The following is a 17,727-nucleotide window of genomic DNA, read 5'->3' as shown; positions in this document are numbered from 1 at the left end:
AAAGTGTGTGATCTGCAGGTAGACAGGTGGCAGAGGCAGCAGTGAAGAAGACAAGTCACTAAAGATATGGCAATGGATGCAAAAGGGGAAAAATTAACACAGTTGTGAACTTTGCCTGATGAAAATCTCACTTGAAAAATCCATTCCCTATCTCAGTACTTATTCTGTACTTTCTTTTTCTCTCATTGGGAACTTTTGAGAACCATTTGTCAGTGCTACTTTTCATCAATAGCACTGTTCAATTTAATTTAGTTTCTTCTTCCACTAAAGAACAGTACAAAATTATTTATGCTAGAGCATTCCTATTTTCCTAAATAAAAAAGTGTGTTTTACTTTACCTCGAAGACTGATGTTTTTGGGAGAGTGGTCCTTAACAAGGCAACACTAAAGGTAATGCTCGTAAACATCACTAAATTTAATGGCAGTCAGGCACTTGTTATGACATAGTTAATGAATTGATTTTTTTCTCTTCCAGCTGACTATAACATTGTATTTGAACTTGTACAGATATATTCTGTGATCATGCTGTTCTCCACATAAATACTTGAGAATGATTCATAATGAAGCTGATTCAGCTAGTAGATAAAACTACAACATAATGAGCAACTGGAGAATTTGATTTCAATGAATTCTGTAACACTCTACATTTATTTGTTCATTTTGTTGTTTTGGTCTTCAGTCCAAAGAATGATTTGCTCCAGCTCTTCATTCTAGTCCATCCTGTGCAAGCCTTTCCATCTCTACGTAATTACTGCTTCAAACTTTGAAAATACAGCTTGGATGATAGTTGAACAAGCATACAATGGATTCACAGCTAATGGTTTAAGACTTAATCTCACAAAGACTCTTAACAAGTAGTTTCAGACAAGCTAGAAATATCCCATTTTCAATGTAGACTGCCTCTTTGTTTACGATTCAGAGTGGAGTTACATACACTGGTGCAAATATATATAGCAAGTTCCCATTTAACATAAAGCAAGAAATAGGAAACTCTACCAATCCAAAAGAAAATTAAAAACAACCTCATACAAATTATCTGATTATCTAGATTCAGGGGCTGAACATCTTTGTTTGGTGAGTGGGAAGTTGAAGTGTTCATTGTGTAGAGCTGCACGACTAATCATTGTGTATTGTAAACTGCTCTCAGTATTTGTACACTGATTGGCACAAAAAATGCAACACTTGATAAGAGATGTGTAATTTGCCTCAATGATACAGACAATGTGATAGCATAGGAGGAACCGCAATGGATGGGTATCTGTGCAGAAGCCAGACAAACATGTGGTTCCTGAAGAAAAGAAGCAGTCTTTTCGGTAGTTGCTGGGGCAGTTGTCTGGATGATTGAGTGATCTCACCTTGTAACATGCCTTCATCGCATTGCTGTGCTGGCACTGCTAATAGGTGAAAGCAAGGAAAAACTATAGCAGTTACTTTCCCTGAGGAAGTGCATCTCTGCTAGGTGGTTAAATGGTGATTGCTTCCTCTTGGGTAAAATATTCCAGAGGTAAAGCAGCCCCCCATTCAGGTCCAAGACTGTGGACTACCCAGGAGGATGTTGTCATCAGGAAAAACAAAACTGGCATTCTACAAATCAGAGCATGGAATTTTCAACCCCTTGATTCTGTAGGTTGGCTAGAAAGTTTAAGAAGGGAGGTAGATAAGTTTGGAGACAGATTTGGTAGGGATTAGTGAAGTTTGATGCTAGAATGAATAGGACTTCCGGCAGGTGGGTGCAGGGTTATAAATACAAAATCAAATAGAAGTAATGCAGGAGTAGGTCTAATCATTAACAAAATAAGAATACAGTTACACTACTATGGGCAGCATAGTGAACACATTATCATAGCCAAGACAGAAACAAAGCCAACACCCACCACAGTACTGCAAGTTTATACGCCATCTAACTCCACAGGTGGCGAAGAGATTGAAGGAATGTATCATGACATAAAAGAAATTATTGAGAATGTTTAGGGATTGAAAATTTTAATTGTGATGGAAGACTAGAATTGAGTAGTAGGAAGAGGAAAAGAGGGAAAAATAGTAGGAGAATATGGACTGAGGGAAAGGAATGAAAGGGGAAGTCCTCTAGTAAAATTTTGCATAGAGCATAATTTAATCATCACAATCAATTGGCTTAAGAATCATGAATAAAAGTAGTAAGCAGGAAAGCGCCGGCAGACAGGCACAATGAACAAAACACACAAACGCACACGCAGAATTACTAGCTTTCGCAACCGATGGTTGCTTCTTCAGGAAAGAGGGAAGGAAAGGGAAAGACGAAAGGATGTGGGTTTTAAGGGAGAGGGTAAGGAGTCATTCCAATCCCGGGAGCAGAAAGACTTCCCTTAGGGGGAAAAAAGGACAGGTGTACACTTGCGCACACACACACATATCCATCCGCACATACACAGACACAAGCAGACATATTTAAAGGCAAAGAGTAAGGGCAGAGATGTCAGTCGAGGCGGAAGTACAGAGGCAAAGAAGTTGTTGAAAGACAGGTGAGGTATGAGCGGCGGCAACTTGAAAAGTTTCCTGAAGAAGCAACCATCGGTTGCGAAAGCTAGTAATTCTGCGTGTGTGTTTGTGTGTTTTGTTCATTGTGCCTGTCTGCTGGCGCTTTCCCACTTGGTAAGTCTTGGAATCTTTGTTTTTAATATATTTTTCCCATGTGGAAGTTTCTTTCTATTTTATTTACATCATCATTAATTTGTATAAAAGTAGTGTGTGAAGAAGAGCCATGGAGACACTGTCAGGTTTCAGATTGATTATATAATGGTAAGACAGAGATTTCAGAACCATATCATGAACATTAAGACATTTTTAAGAGCTGTGAGCACTTGTTCATCTTCAATAATGTGTAACATCCCCCTTCTACCATAAGCTCTTTGGTTTCTGTGTTTTTGGAGGAGGTAGTGTGAACCAAAAGAAGAGGGAAAATTGGCAAACAAGGGCTCTAAAGTGAATTGTTTTGATCCATCTACCTCCTCCAAAGTTATGGAAACCAACTTGTAGTAGAAGAGGTGTTTCACAGTACTGAAGATGAAAAAGTACTTATAGCTCTTAAAGTAAACATTTTAGATCCCACGTTTACCAGGCATATTTCTTGAGTTTTGGTCCATACTGCCATCTCTATCATGGAGTGAGAGACCTGTTAAGAGTGAGAGAATATCTGATTATTCTTTGGAGAAGTATCTCTGACTTTTGACATGTGTAGTTCTGTGACAAGAAATAAACTTTGTTGTGAATCTAGAACACTGTTGTTACTATATTTTCACGATACAACATTTTTTGGTCCTGAAACTCAATATAAAGTGACATGAGAAGAAAAGGACAGAACTAAAAGATGAGCTGAATGACAAGAAAAGGCAAACCTTTCTCATACAATGCTGATAAGTATAACTACAAAACAGTAATACTTCTGGAGTACTAGACATGCTCTGTGGCAGTAAGAAGGTAATTTGATCCTTGGGATGTATGAGATATCTGCATACCATTTGTGTGCTTCTGTCATGTTTAAATAAAATGGTTGTCTTGCTTATAACAATAACAGACACTATTTAGAAATGCTACTGTGGAGGTGCATATGACTAGTGCTGCCACCTGGCTGTTTATTGTACTAACTAGTGCTGTATTTAGAGGGTTGTTGACTATACTACTCAGACTTGCGATCCTCAGGTAACACTGATTGAGAAACAGCTCCTTTCAAGCCGCCACTGCCATACTTTTCCAAATAACGTTACAGATGGACATGATGGATGACAGTTCGGAAGCACAATTACATGGCCTAAAGAGGAAATGCATTTTGGAACATGGAAGGCTATACTGCCCTACGACTTATCATAAAAGATAAGTAAAAGAAAGGCAAACCTACGTTTATAGCATTTGTACATTAGGAGGCAGCTTTTGACTATGTTTACTGGAACACATACTTTAAATTTTTGAAGGTAGCAGGGATGAAAGGTTATTGACAACTAGTACAGAAACCAAAAAGCATTTATAAGAGTTGAAGGGCATGAAAGATAAGCTTTGATTGATAAAGGAGTGAAGCAAGGTTGCAGCCTATCCCCAATGGTTTTCAATTTGTACTTGCGCAAGCTGTGAAGAAAAGCAAGGAGAAAATTGGGAAAGGAATTAGAAGTTCAGGGAGAAGAAATAAAAACTTTGAGGTTTGCCAATGAGATTTTCGTTCTGTCAGAGACAGCAAAGAACTTGGAAAAGCTGTTGAATAGAGTGGACAGTCACTTGTAAGGAGGCTATAAGATGAACATCAACAAAATCAAAACAAAGATAATGGAATGTAGTCAAATTAAACTGGGCAGTGCTGAGGAAATTAGATTATGAATTGAGACTCTAAAAGTAACTGACGTGTTTTGATATTTGGGCACTAAAATAACTGATGATGGCCTAACTAGAGAGGATATAAAATTTATGTTGGAAATGGCAAGAAAAGTCTGTCTGAAAAAGAGAATTTTTTTGAGCATTGGTTATACATGTTTAAGGGGTATTCCGCCATCCACCAAATCTATACAATATACTCTTCCATCCCTACACAACCCCTGCTCCCAACCCCTTACACTATGGCTCATATCCCTGTAGTAGACCTAGATGCAAGACCTGTCCTGTACATCCTCCTACCACCACCACCACCACCACCACTCCGGTCACAAACATCACCTATCCCATCAAAGGCACAACTACCTGAGAAACCACGTGTGATCAACAAACTAAGCTGCATCCACTATGCTGCAGTCTACATGGGTACAACAACCAAAAGCTGTCTGTCCGTATGGATGGCCACCAACAAACTCTGGCCAAGAAACAACTGGTCCACCATCTTACTGAGCATGCCACCCAACATTACATTCCTCATTTTAATGATTGCTTCACAGCCTGTACCACATGAATTCTTCCCATCAACACCAGCTTTTCTGAATTTCACAGATGGGAACTCGCCCTGCAATATATCCTACGTTTCTGTAACGCTCCTAGCCTCAACTTTCATTAGTCATTGTCCTTACCCACCAGCCCCTTCCCTTTCCTATTTCAGCATTACACAGCCCTCTATTCCACCTCTGTACTTTGTACTTGTCTGCTTTTCCACTACCCCCCCCCCCCCCCCTACTCCACACCCCACCTCCCCACCACTCTCTGTCTAACCTCCGAACTGCACCTAGCTGCCTTACCCTCTCTCTGCTTCATCCCTGCACTCCCCCCAACAGCACTTCATTGTCCCCAACCCCTACCCTGCTAGCCCTTCCCTTCTGTGCCTCGGCCCCATCCTTACCCTCTCCCATCATTCACTGCTAGTCCTACTCGTAGTGTGGCTTCAGCTGCCACATACTGTGGTCATGTGTGTGTGTGTGTGTGTGTGTGTGTGTGTGTGTGTGTGTGTGTGTCATCTATTTTCAGCAAAGGTCTAGTTGGCCAAAATTATTTTGTGACGGTCTTTTTGTTGTGCCTATTTGCTACACACCATCTCTGCTTTATCATGAGTAGCAGCTATCCTTTCATAATATTGTTACATTCCATTGTGGATTTTCCATTGTTTGATTTTGTCTGATGTCTTTTCTTCCATCCTAACCCAAAGCTGTTTTCCTTTGTGACTATTTTCTAATGCATTACTATATTCAATGACTGTCCTTCTTTCTCTTCTTTCCTGTGTTTCTCTTGTCACCTTACAAACTGCACTACAAGCTCTACTTATGAGCCATACTCTATACTCTATCAAGCATCTTGGCCACGCACAACAGACAGCTACAAGACCACACTGATTGTTGGTGGAGCATCTTGTGTCCCACATTACCCCCACTGATATCATTAATCCAATACCTTCAAATTGATCACTCTCCCGTATTTTCACATGTTATTTCCCACACCTCTCCGATGTCACACAATCTTGTATCTCATCCTACCAACCCCCCCCCCCCCCCTCACCCCCATGCTTCATCCACCCTATCCCAGTTCACACCTAGTAATTTCACGTCATCTAGTCACATCTGTCGTCCCCCTGTTTCACACTTATCTGTCCTCTGAACTGCAACCCACAATATATATTTTTTATTTATATCTTTTTTGGTATCTCATTTTGACTTCACACCAATTTTAGTGAGTTTTTGTATTTCACTATTCTTATACTCTCTCAGATTTCATCTTGTACCCCCCTTTTCCATTCATTCCATCCTTTTTGTAATTTTTCCCACGTATTTGGGTGTATTTTTGTCAACTTTTTCGGATGTAATTCCACATTACTTATGTAATTTTTTCCATATTTTCCTTGGTTCTTCCATCTGCATCAACACAGAAAAGTTTGCTTATCCCTAACCAGACCACAGTCCCACATATTGTTCCTGCATAGTTACTTGGGTCATGCAATCCCCCCCCCTCCAATGGCCTTACCATCAAATTACTGACCTCTGGCTGCTACCCTTCCTTCCATAAGAACCACCAACTGTTCAGATTCCACCAATTCTTAGCTCTCACCAACATAGCCCTGCAAAACTATATCAAGCAAGGCCAAACCTCCTTGCAATACCTTCTCTCCACCCATAAAATTTGGGATTGCATATCCAGAATTCCTGGATCTCATAACACACTTTGAAACTCTTGCCCTCCAGGAACTACAGCAACATGCACAATGCCACCTCAAAAAACTCTCCATCCACCTCACTTTTACTCCCACCTTGGAGTACCACTGCCCACCACCTCTATAACAACCTTCAAACTTCCTCCATGTCCCATCATAACTGACAAACCCTGTCTTGCAGACCTACTACATTTATTCCACCCTTCAAAACTCCCTCCCACCACCACACAGAATCCAGAACCTAAACAGACCCAAAACACAGTCATGAACCTTCCCTCCAAAAGCCTTAGCCCCACAGATATATCAGTCCTTACCAAAGCCCTCACCTTTTACCCTACTCCCAAATTCAATCATGCAGGACTTGTTGAAGACCTCTCCTTCTCTCGGTCCCTATAATGGAAACACTGTGTTGCCACCAACCCTACCAATCAGACTCGACCAAATACCAATGTTGAGCCCTGCCTAACTCAGTTCACTCCTCCATCCAACCATGATCCACCCCCACTGCCCCCTAATCACCCCCTTTTAACTTTCCAGAATTTCTTAACCTCGAACCTTGCCTCACCATCATTCCCCAAATCCCTCAACACAAACTAGCCTTACATCTTGTAGAGCAATACCTTTAGCCTATTACCCAGAACCTACACTCCTATATAAAAGGTACCAACCATTTCCTCCACTGAATCACCACAGTTCCTGTCCCTTTACCAGATTGTCTCATGCTTGTCACTGTTGATGCCACCTCCCTTTACACTAACTTCCCTTATGTCCATGGTCTTACCACTATTGAACACGTCCTTTCCCAACGTCTGATGGATTCCAAACCAACAACCTCCTTCCTGTTCATTACGACCAACCATATCCTCACCCACAATTACTTCTCCTTTGAAGGCACCTACAAACAAATCCAGGGTACAGCTATGGGCACCCACATGGCACCATCCTATGCCAACCTGTTCATGGGCCATTTAGAGGAATCCTTCCTAAATACCCAGAATCCTAACCCCTTACCTGGTTTAGATTCATTGATGAAACCTTTGCTATCTGGATTGAGGATGAGGATACCCTTCCACATTCCTCAAGGACCTCAACAGTTTCTCATCCATTCACTTCACTTGGTCCTACTCAACCCAACAGACCACATTCCTAGATGCTGACCTCCACCTCAAAGGTGGCTACATCACCTCTGTACGATGCCTCCACTTCGATAGCTGCCCCTCGTTCCATACCAAGAAGTCCCTTCCATACAGCCTAGCCACCTGTGCTCATCGCATCTGCAGTAACAAGCAGTCCCCCTTGAAGTATACTGACAGTCTCACTGAGGGCTTTACAGACCGTAATTATCCTTCCAACCTTATACAAAAACAAATCTCCTGTGCCGTATCTTTCCAGTCACACACTCCACCTCCCAAAGTCTCACCATATGGCCATGGAGAAGCATTTGCATCATAATCCAGGATTGGAGTAAATAATGAGGAACTACTGAACTGAATTGGGGAGAAAAGAAATTTGTAGCATAACTTGACTAAAAGAAGGGATCAGTTTATAGTGCATATTCTGATACTTCAAGGAATAGTCAATAGAGTATTGGCTGGAAGTGCAGGGGGTAAAAATTGCAGACAGAGGCCAAGAGAGGAGTACAGTAATTGGGTTCAAATGGATGTGGGTTGCAGTAGTTATTCAGAGGTGATAAGGCTTGCACAAGATTGAGTAGTATGGAGAGCTGCATCAAACCAGTCTTCGGACTAAAGACCACAACAAGAACAATAATGCTACACTCCAGACAAATAATTTTAGAAAAGACTGCCTAACATTTAAATTTATATTAGATGTTAATAGATATCTTATTTTCATACATTCTCTTCTTGCTATTGGCAGTCTGCATTTTTGTTCTCCCTTTTCAGCCACTTCATTTTTTTCCCTCTCTGAGTACGAAAACTCGTATACTATAACAATGGAAACACTCAATTTTTGACAATGTAATGTAATTGGATAGATCAAAAATCCACTCACCAACCGGCGGCAGAACACACAGATAAACGATTACAGTTAAGCAAGCTTTTGGAGTCAATGGCTTTTTCTTCAGACAGAAGGGATGAAGGAAAAGGGCTCCAGAGGTCTAGGAGAAGGGGTAAATTTCAGAAAAGTCACCCAGAACTGCGGTCAGGAGAGACTTACTACACAGGACGAGGAGGAGGGACTCTCATTCTGTCTGGTAAGACTCGTCTAACCCGTGTTTCTGGGTGACTTTTGCCAAATCAGCCCCTTTTCCCAGACCTCTCCAGTCCTTTTCCTTCAACCCTCTTTCTTCCTTTTCAACCCCTCTGCCTGGAGAAGGAGACACTGGCTCCTAAAGCTTGTCTAATTATAACTTTCTTTTATGTGTGCGTTCTGCTGTCACTTGATGAGAAAACTAATATTCTGCTTTTAGCATCTTGTTTCCTAATTCAGTATCCTTAATGTCATCTGATTTCCATTATAAGTATTTTACTTTTATCATCATCATCATTCATCATCATCATCATCATTCATCATCATCATCATCATCATCATTATCATTATCATTTAAGACTGATTATGCCTTTCAACGTTCAGTCTGGAGCATAGCCCCCTTATAAAATTCCTCCATGATCCCCTATTCAGTGCTAACATTGGTGCCTCTTCTGATGTTAAACCTATAACTTCAAAATCATTCTTAACCGAATCCAGGAACCTTCTCCTTGGTCTGCCCCGACTCCTCCTACCCTCTACTGCTGAACCCATGAGTCTCTTCAGTAATCTTGATTCTCCCATGCTTGTAACATGACCCCACCATCTAAGCCTGTTCGCCCTCACTGCTACATCTATAGAGTTCATTCCCAATTTTTCTTTGATTTCCTCATTGTGGACACCCTCCTGCCATTGTTCCCATCTACTAGTACCTGCAATCATCCTAGCTACTTTCATATCCATAACCTCAACCTTGTTGATAAAGTAACCTGAATCCACCCAGCTTTCGCTCCCATACAACAAAGTTGGTTGAAAGATTGAACGGTGCACAGGTAACTTAGTCTTGGTACTGACTTCCTTCTTGCAGAAGAGAGTAGATCGTAGCTGAGTGCTCACTGCATTAGCTTTGCTACACTTCGCTTCCAGTTCTTTCACTATGTTGCCATCCTGTGAGAATATGCATCCTAAGTACTTGAAACCGTCCACCTGTTCTAACTTTGTTCCTCCTATTTGGCACTCAATCCATTTATATTTCTTTCCCACTGACATTACTTTCGTTTTGGAGATGCTAATCTTCATATCATAGTCCTTACATTTCTGATCTAGCTCTGAAATATTACTTTGCAAACTTTCAATCGAATCTGCCATCACAACTAAGTGATCTGCATATTCAAGACTGCTTATGTTGTGTTCACATATCTTAATCTCACCCAGCCAGTCTATTGTTTTGTCATAACTGGGTCTCCCAAGGATTTTAGTAATTCTGAAGGAATGGCATCTAGTCAAGGGCCCTTGTTTCAAGTTCAATCTTTTGGTGCTATGTCAAATTCTTCATGTAGTATCACTATCCCACATCACATTTTCATTTATTTCATGTTCCCTTTCCATATTTTTGTCTTCACGTTTGTTTCCCGTCAATAGTGCTTCTATATGTTCATTCTGCCTTTCAGATTTCCTTTCTTTGCTTAGCACCAGCATGGCATCTGAGTTCTTGATAGTCTTATAGCTGCTTTTCATTTCTCCAAAATTTCCCTCAGTTTTTCTAAATGCAGTATTTATTTTTCATGAATGCTTCTACAGCTTTTCATTTCTCTTGTAGAAGTTCCTGCTATGCCATTTTGCACTCATTAGACATCCATATTCCCTTTTTCCTGTTTCATTTTCTAAATTTTTAATTTTCTTCTTTTGTCATTTATTTTAATGTCTCACATATAATCCAAGTATTTTTGTTGGGCCTAGTCTCTCTGCCTATTTGAGCCTCTGCTATTCGTTCATATGAAACATAAGCACTGCAGGAGGATTGTGAATTATACAAAATTTATCTTGTGCTCAAACCACTCATGGGAGTCTTAACCGGACTGACAGTATATGATGTTACGCTACAGAAATGTAACTGTAAAAGTCACATACAAGTTGGTGAAGAAATTGCAGAATAAATTTTAAAAAAAGTCTTATGAAACAAAGTTTATTTCCTGTAGAAAAACAGAGTCCCCCTTAAATGGAAGAGAGCTCAAGAAAGGATGATTTCAAATGTTATAAAATTGCACTGATCCATTTCAGTGATAGAGAAAATATAAGTTAAAGAAAATAAACTTAAAACTAGTAACTTACTTTTATTCATTACACATTATTTAGCTCTGTATTTTAAATTGTGGATATCAGTATGAACATGTATTTTCTATTAGATATACTTTTCATTCATAAAAGCTCTTTGTTATTTTATAGCAAAAGGTAATGCAATCTATAAATCAAACAAATTGTTAGTGAACTACAATAATAACCTTTCTGTACATAGTGTTTTTTCTCTAAATTTAGTGGTTATAATATGAATCCTAACAGTTGATTGATATGGTGAATGTGTGCTTTTTGTCTTTTGTTGCAGACAGAATTTCCCAAAGGACTGCATGCAGAATTATCGACATGGCTGGCAGACTGTGTTTATTACGTGTGCCGTGTACTTAACGCTATGGGAGAAGAAGTTGCAATTCTTCTTCAGCTGGTATATATTATTGTCTTTGGATGTCCTTTTTAATTTTGCTTAAATGCTCCATTGGACTTTATATAAAAAAAACTCTACCTTTACAAGTAATAATATATGTGTTATTCTGCAGTTCAGGATTTACATTCAGTTGGAGAAATATTTAGCACTGGAGATTGACACATGGAGAAATACGTGAGGCTATCATAGCTTTCAAAACTATTAGTTACTTTCTTAGGCGAAAGGGGGAATAGGGTGGGGTAGGTTAGAAGGAGGGGGGGTCACTCAGACATTAGGATGAGAAGGATCCACTTTTAGTGAGGATGGGGGTAAACAAAGGTAACAGAGGATGCATCAGAGAAAGTAGGTCAGAGATGGTGCATTGATAAGTACTCTGCGTGCTTCAGTTTATGTGACTTGTAAATGACATTTTATAATGAATAGTATATATGGAGAAAAAAAAAACTTTGAGAATCGATCATAATCTATCTGGTTACAAGGTATATTGATGGCGTAATATATGTTGAGTTGGGTGCAGACAGAGATGTATTTCAGATACCATCCAATTATCGGCGTGACAATAAGGGTAACCTTCAGTAGTTATGGCTTTCAAATACATCTTGTCTCCAGTTGCCATTAGACTTCACATTGGCTTGTGCCCTGAACTGGTGTAAAGCTGTGCATAGAAGCACATTGTAATTTTATCATCAGTTTGTTTGATCCCAGTATTCATGTTAGCTCTGTGGCTTCAGGTGTGGCAAACAGCTCACCCTTGATTTGTTTAACCTTCGCTGAGACAAAAGAAATAGAAAAAAAGTAGCAGAAAATTAATAAAAATAGAGCACAAAAGCACAATATAAAAATCTGAAATTGGTTACATAGAAAAATTAAGAAGCTTTATGGGAAGCAAATTCCTTAGAGAGAGAGAGAGAGAGGGGGGGGGGGGGGGTGATGCAGATAGAAAGGTATTTTTCTGGTATGGCACTCAGAACAGTAGTGAAAGGTGTATTTTGGAACAGGGTGATGGTAGCTGGAGGACAGATAGAGAAGGAATCATTGGTAGCTTTTTCACACCCTACCTTTTCTTACCTTACTTCTCAGGTGGCATGTATTGGAAGTGTTCAAGTAAACAGTATATTTGCTTCAGTAGGCCACTTTGTGGTTTTTAATAAAGGGTATCTACATCTACCACTGTCATTTCTTCTCTTTTATATCCATTTATAAACAGTGTGTAGGAAGAAAAGCGGTCGGTGAAGCTTCAAATGAACTTGAATGGTTCTGATTTTTACCATAACAACTATTTTGGGACATATATTTATGTGCAGGCAGTGAATTATTGCTTGACTGTTTCTGAAATCTGTGCTCTCAAAATTTTAGCAATTATGTTGGTGCACAAGAGCTTGGATGAGCATCTCTGTGATGTTCTTGCACTTTCTGAAAGGACATGTAACTGTAACAAAAGATACAATGTAATGACATACAGTATTCTTCTTTAGATCTTATCCATTTCTGCTATTAATCTGCACTAGTAATGGTCCTAGGCTGACAAGTAAAACTTAAGAAACCATTAAGAGAGAAGTATGTAAGATACACTATGTGATCAAAAGTATCCAGACTCCAGGCTGAAAACAACTTACAAGTTTGTGGCATCCTTCGTAGGTAATGCTGGAATTCAATATAGTGTCGGCCCACCCTTAGCCTTGATGATAGCTTCCACTCTCACAGGCACACATTCAGTCAGGTGCTGGAAGGTTTCTTGGGGGAATGGCAGCCCATTCTTCATGGAGTGCTGCACTGAGGAGAGGTATCAAAGTCGGTCAGAAAAGGCCTGCCATGAAGTCGGTGTTTCAAAATATCCCAAAGGTGTCCTATAGGATTCAGGTCAGGACTCTGTGCAGGCCAGTCCATTGCAGGGTGTTATTGTCATGTAACCACTCTGCTACAGGTCATACATTATGAACAGGTGCTCAGTTGAGTTGAAAGATGCAGTCGCAATCCCCGAATTTGTTCTTCAACAGTGGGTGGCAGGAAAGTGCTTAAAACATCAATGTAGGCCTGTGGTGTGATAGTGCCATGCAAAACAACAAGGGGTGCAAGAACCCCTCCATGAAAAACACGACCACACCATAACACCACCGCTTTCGAAATTTACTGTCGACACTACACTCGCTGGCAGATGACATTCACCAGGCATTCGCCATACCCACACTCTGCCAACAGATCGTCACATTGTGTACCATGATTCATCACTCCACACAATGTTTTTTCACTGTTCAATCATCCAATGTTTATGCTCCTTACACCAAGCAAGGTGTCGTTAGGCATTTACCGGCGTGATGTGTGGCTTATGAGCATCCGCTCGACGATGAAATCCAAGTTTTCTCACCTCCTGCCTAGCCTTATAGTACTTGCAGTGGGTCCTAATGCAGTTTGGAATCACTGTAGGATGGTCTGGATAGATATCTGCCTATAACACATTACGACCCTCTTCAACTGTTGTTGGTTTTGTCCAGTTAACAGACAAGGTCTGCCTGTACGTGTCCCTTCATGTTTCCACTTCACTATCACTTCAGAAGCAGTGGACCTAGGGATGTGTAGGAGTGTGGAAATCTCGCGTACAGACATATGACACGAGTGACAGATAATCACCTGACCATGTTTGAAGTCTGTGAGTTCTGCAGAGCACCCCACTCTACTCTCTGATGATGACTACTGAGGTCGCTGATATGGAGTATCTGGCAGTATGAGGCAGCACAATGCACCTAATATGAAAAACGTATGTTTGTGGGGGTGTCCGGATACTTTTGATCACATAGTATATCTCCATCACTGACTAATTGAATTTCCTTTCTGGATATTTAAAGATTTCCAATCATTGATCGCCAATTTTGTAATCAAACAATAATGAGTTTTTCCATTTATTTATGCATCATACAGTAAATTTGTTTATGTTGAGGGTCAACTTCCAGTCCTTGCACAAAGCATCAATCCTCTGCAAGCTTTCCTGTAATTCACTAAATATCAGAAATGCTGAGTTGCAGATAGGAACCTCACACATACAAATGCAGTCTCAGGCAGCTGAAACCACTGAGACTGCAGTCGTGTTTGAGTTGCGATAATGTGTGTGTGCGTGCATGTGTGTGTGTGTGTGGGGGGGGGGGGGGGGGGGTGCGCGCACGCTTGCGAGCTTGCGCGTGCTCGCATGTGTGTGTCTATTGTTGACAAAGGCCAGGCTGAAAGCTTTAATTGTGAATGTCTTTTTGTTGTGTATATCTGTGACTCGACATCTCCGCTACATGGTGAATGGCAACTATCCTTCTCATAATATTGTTACATTCCATCCTGGATTTCCCATTGTTTAGAATTCACTAAAATTTTCTGGGATTGCAGCTTCCCTGTATACATTGATATTAGATGTGATTACCCTCACTGAGCTTTTGATATTTAGAACAACAAACAGTAATAGTCCCCTAAAACACTGTTATAGCACATCTAAGAATTTCTGCCTGTTAAGGATGTTGTACTGAGTTGTATTTGCTAAAAAAGTCATCAATCCAATGAGAAAACTGGTCCAGTATTTGGTTTATTGTGTACCAACCTTCGCAGTCCAGTAATACAGTAGCAAAGTGCCCTACATCACAGAAAGCAGTCATAGGGGATTCAGTGTTGCTGTTGTTGAGGTCTTCAGTCCAGAGACTGGTTTGATGGAGCTCTCCATGCTACTCCATCCTGTGCAAGCTTCTTCATCTCCCAGTACCTACTGCAACCTACATCCTTCTGAATCTGCTTAGTCTATTCATCTCTTGGTCTCCCTATACGATTTTTACCCTCCATGCTGCCCTCCAATACTAAATTGGTGATTCCTTGATGCCTCAAAACATGTCCTACCAACCAATCTCTTCTTCTAGTCAAGTTATGCCACAAATTACTCCTCTCCTCAATTCTGTTCAGTACCTCCTCATTAGTTAAGCGATCTACCCATCTAATCTTCAGCATTCTTCTGTAGCACTACAATTCAAAAGATTCTATTCTATTCTCTTCATGTTCAAAATATTTATCGTTCATGTTTCACTTCCATACATGGCTACACTCCATACAAATACTTCCAGAAACAACTTCCTGATATTTAAACCTGTACTCGAGGTTAATAATTTTCTCTTCAGTAATGCTTTCCTTGTCATTGGCAGTCTACATTTTGTATCCTCTCTACTTTGGCCATCATCAGTTATTTCGCTCCCCAAATAGCAAAACTCATTTAGTACTTTATGTTTTTCATTTCCTAATCTGATTCCCTCAGCATCACCCAAGTTTTTAATTCGACTACATTCCATTATCCTCGTTTTGCTTTTGTTGATGTTCATCTTATATCCTCCTTTCAAGACACTATCCATTCTGTTCAACTGCTATTCCAGCTTCTTTGTTGTCTCTGACATAATTACAATGTCATCGGTGAACCTCAAAGTTTTTGTTTCTTCTCCATGGATTTTAATACCTACTCTGAATTTTTCTTTTGTTTCCTTTACTGCTTGCTCAATAGGAAGATTGAATAACATCAGGGATAGGCTACAACCCTGTCTTTGCTCCCTTCCCAGCCACTGCTTCTCTTTCATGCCCATCGACTCTTATAACTGCCATCTGGTTTCTGTACAAATTGTAAACAGACTTTTGCTCCCCGTATTTGACCCCTGCCACCTTCAGAATTTGAAAGAGAGTATTCCAGTCAACATTGTCAAAAGCTTTCTCTGAATCTACAAATGCTAGAAATGTAGGTTTGCCTGTCCTTAATCTATCTTCTATCATAAGTTGTAGGGTCAGTATTGCCTCACGTGTTCCAACATTTCTATGGAATCCAAAATCTTCCCCGTGGTCGGTTTCTACCAGTTTTTCCATTCGTCTGTAAAGAATTCCTGTTAGTATTTTGCAGCCATGACTTATTAAACTAATAGTTCACTAATTTTCACATCTGTTAACACCTGCTTTCTTTGGAATTGGAATTATTATATTCTTCTTGAAGTCCGAGGTTATTTTGCCTGTCTCATACATCTTGCTCACCAGATGCAAAAGTTTTGTCGGAGCTGGCTCTCCCAAGGCTATCTGTGGTTCTAATGGGTTGTTGTCTACTCTCGGGGCCTTGTTTCCACTTAGATCTTTCAGTGCTCCGTCAAACTCTTCTATGAGTTAATAAATATAAAATTGAGGAACTAAGGTCAAAACTGGAAACTGCAGTAAGAAAGTAAAATCACCCAACTTGAGAAGTGTTTGATGGTCATCATTTAGCCAATTATAACTAAAGGTGATACTGAATTTTACGGACTAATAAAAGGCACTTTTGTTTTGTGGTTCAAATAGATTAAGAAAGAAAGGAGTTGTTGCACCAAAGCAGTATGAGGGGAAAGTTAGTGAAAAACTTGATCAAAAGAGTTGAGTTTGGTATTCTCCACAGTAGATAGTGGAAGTTAAATGGTAGCACTATAATAAAGATATCCAGTTTATGTTATTTGTCTGTCCCTCACTTTGATTGTATTTTTAGTTTAATGATGCATTTCACCAACCTTTGTATTCGGAGACTGAATTGTGCTAGCACTCAACAGCCCTCATTTGTAATTTAATTGCAATAGTTGGGACAAGTTAGTGTATTCAACAAGCATTGTAGTGACATGATATTATAATTGCAGTAATTATTGTTTGATTACAATTAGGAATATGCATGTAGTAGGTCAGCTAATGAGCTTGTCATATTCTTCAGAAAAATTAGTTTTTCGTTACTATGTTTTTGTCAGCTGACATTGTCAATGCTTTGCCAGTTATATATTTGGTCAAACAGTATCAGGCAGTGTCATCTACATTACTGGCTATTCAATTTTGTGTTTCTTGAGTAAACAAGAGTCTAAATTCCATTTACATTACATGAAGCACTGTTTGTATTTAATGATTACATTTATGAGTATGTAAGTTTTTGTTGTTTAGGCACAGCAGAATAGAAAAGTAATGGGGAGTGATAATGTAGGTCCAAAAGCAGTAGCTGATGTTCGAAGATTCATCTCTTCTTGTGCTGTTGTTCAATACTTGGGCTCAATTAATAAAGCTGAATCTACTGACAATTCACCGGTCTTGTTGAAAACTGGAAGTCCTGGAGGAAAACTGATAATTGATGAAGTTAACTGTAACTCATACTGCATGGACTGGGCACAGCGTCTGTTGTCTTTGGGTGAAAACTGTGAACCTTGGAAAATCAGGAAAGTGCTGGAAGCATTCAAATTAAAGGTAATTTATGAAACATCTACTTAAAACTATCTGTTTTTTTTTTTTTTTTTTTTAATTTCAACTGGTCTGATGAGTGACTAATTGACAGTGTGTAACAAAATTAATAAAGTTAGTTTTCAGTAAGTATGTCTATTATTCAGTTACAATGTTTAGATAAATTCTTACACCCTATTATCTTTACTAAGGAACC

General features: G+C 39.7%; 1 protein-coding gene across 1 annotated transcript in view; it reads left to right on the top strand.

Annotated features, from left to right (window-relative positions):
- LOC126278980 (protein Njmu-R1-like) overlaps nucleotides 1–17,727 on the top strand; it is a 97,049-nt gene that overhangs the window by 56,075 nt on the left and 23,247 nt on the right. Inside the window, exons 5-6 of the mRNA XM_049979283.1 lie at nucleotides 11,178–11,294; nucleotides 17,241–17,537. Coding sequence (XP_049835240.1) covers nucleotides 11,178–11,294; nucleotides 17,241–17,537 — 414 coding nt within the window. The remainder of the gene's footprint in view (nucleotides 1–11,177; nucleotides 11,295–17,240; nucleotides 17,538–17,727) is intronic.

The sequence above is a fragment of the Schistocerca gregaria genome, chromosome 6 (genome assembly GCF_023897955.1).
Source record: "Schistocerca gregaria isolate iqSchGreg1 chromosome 6, iqSchGreg1.2, whole genome shotgun sequence".
In the NCBI taxonomy this organism is placed as follows: Eukaryota; Metazoa; Arthropoda; class Insecta; order Orthoptera; family Acrididae; genus Schistocerca; species Schistocerca gregaria.
The sequence above is the reverse complement of the archived record's forward strand: the minus strand, read 5'-3'. Positions and strand labels throughout refer to the sequence as shown.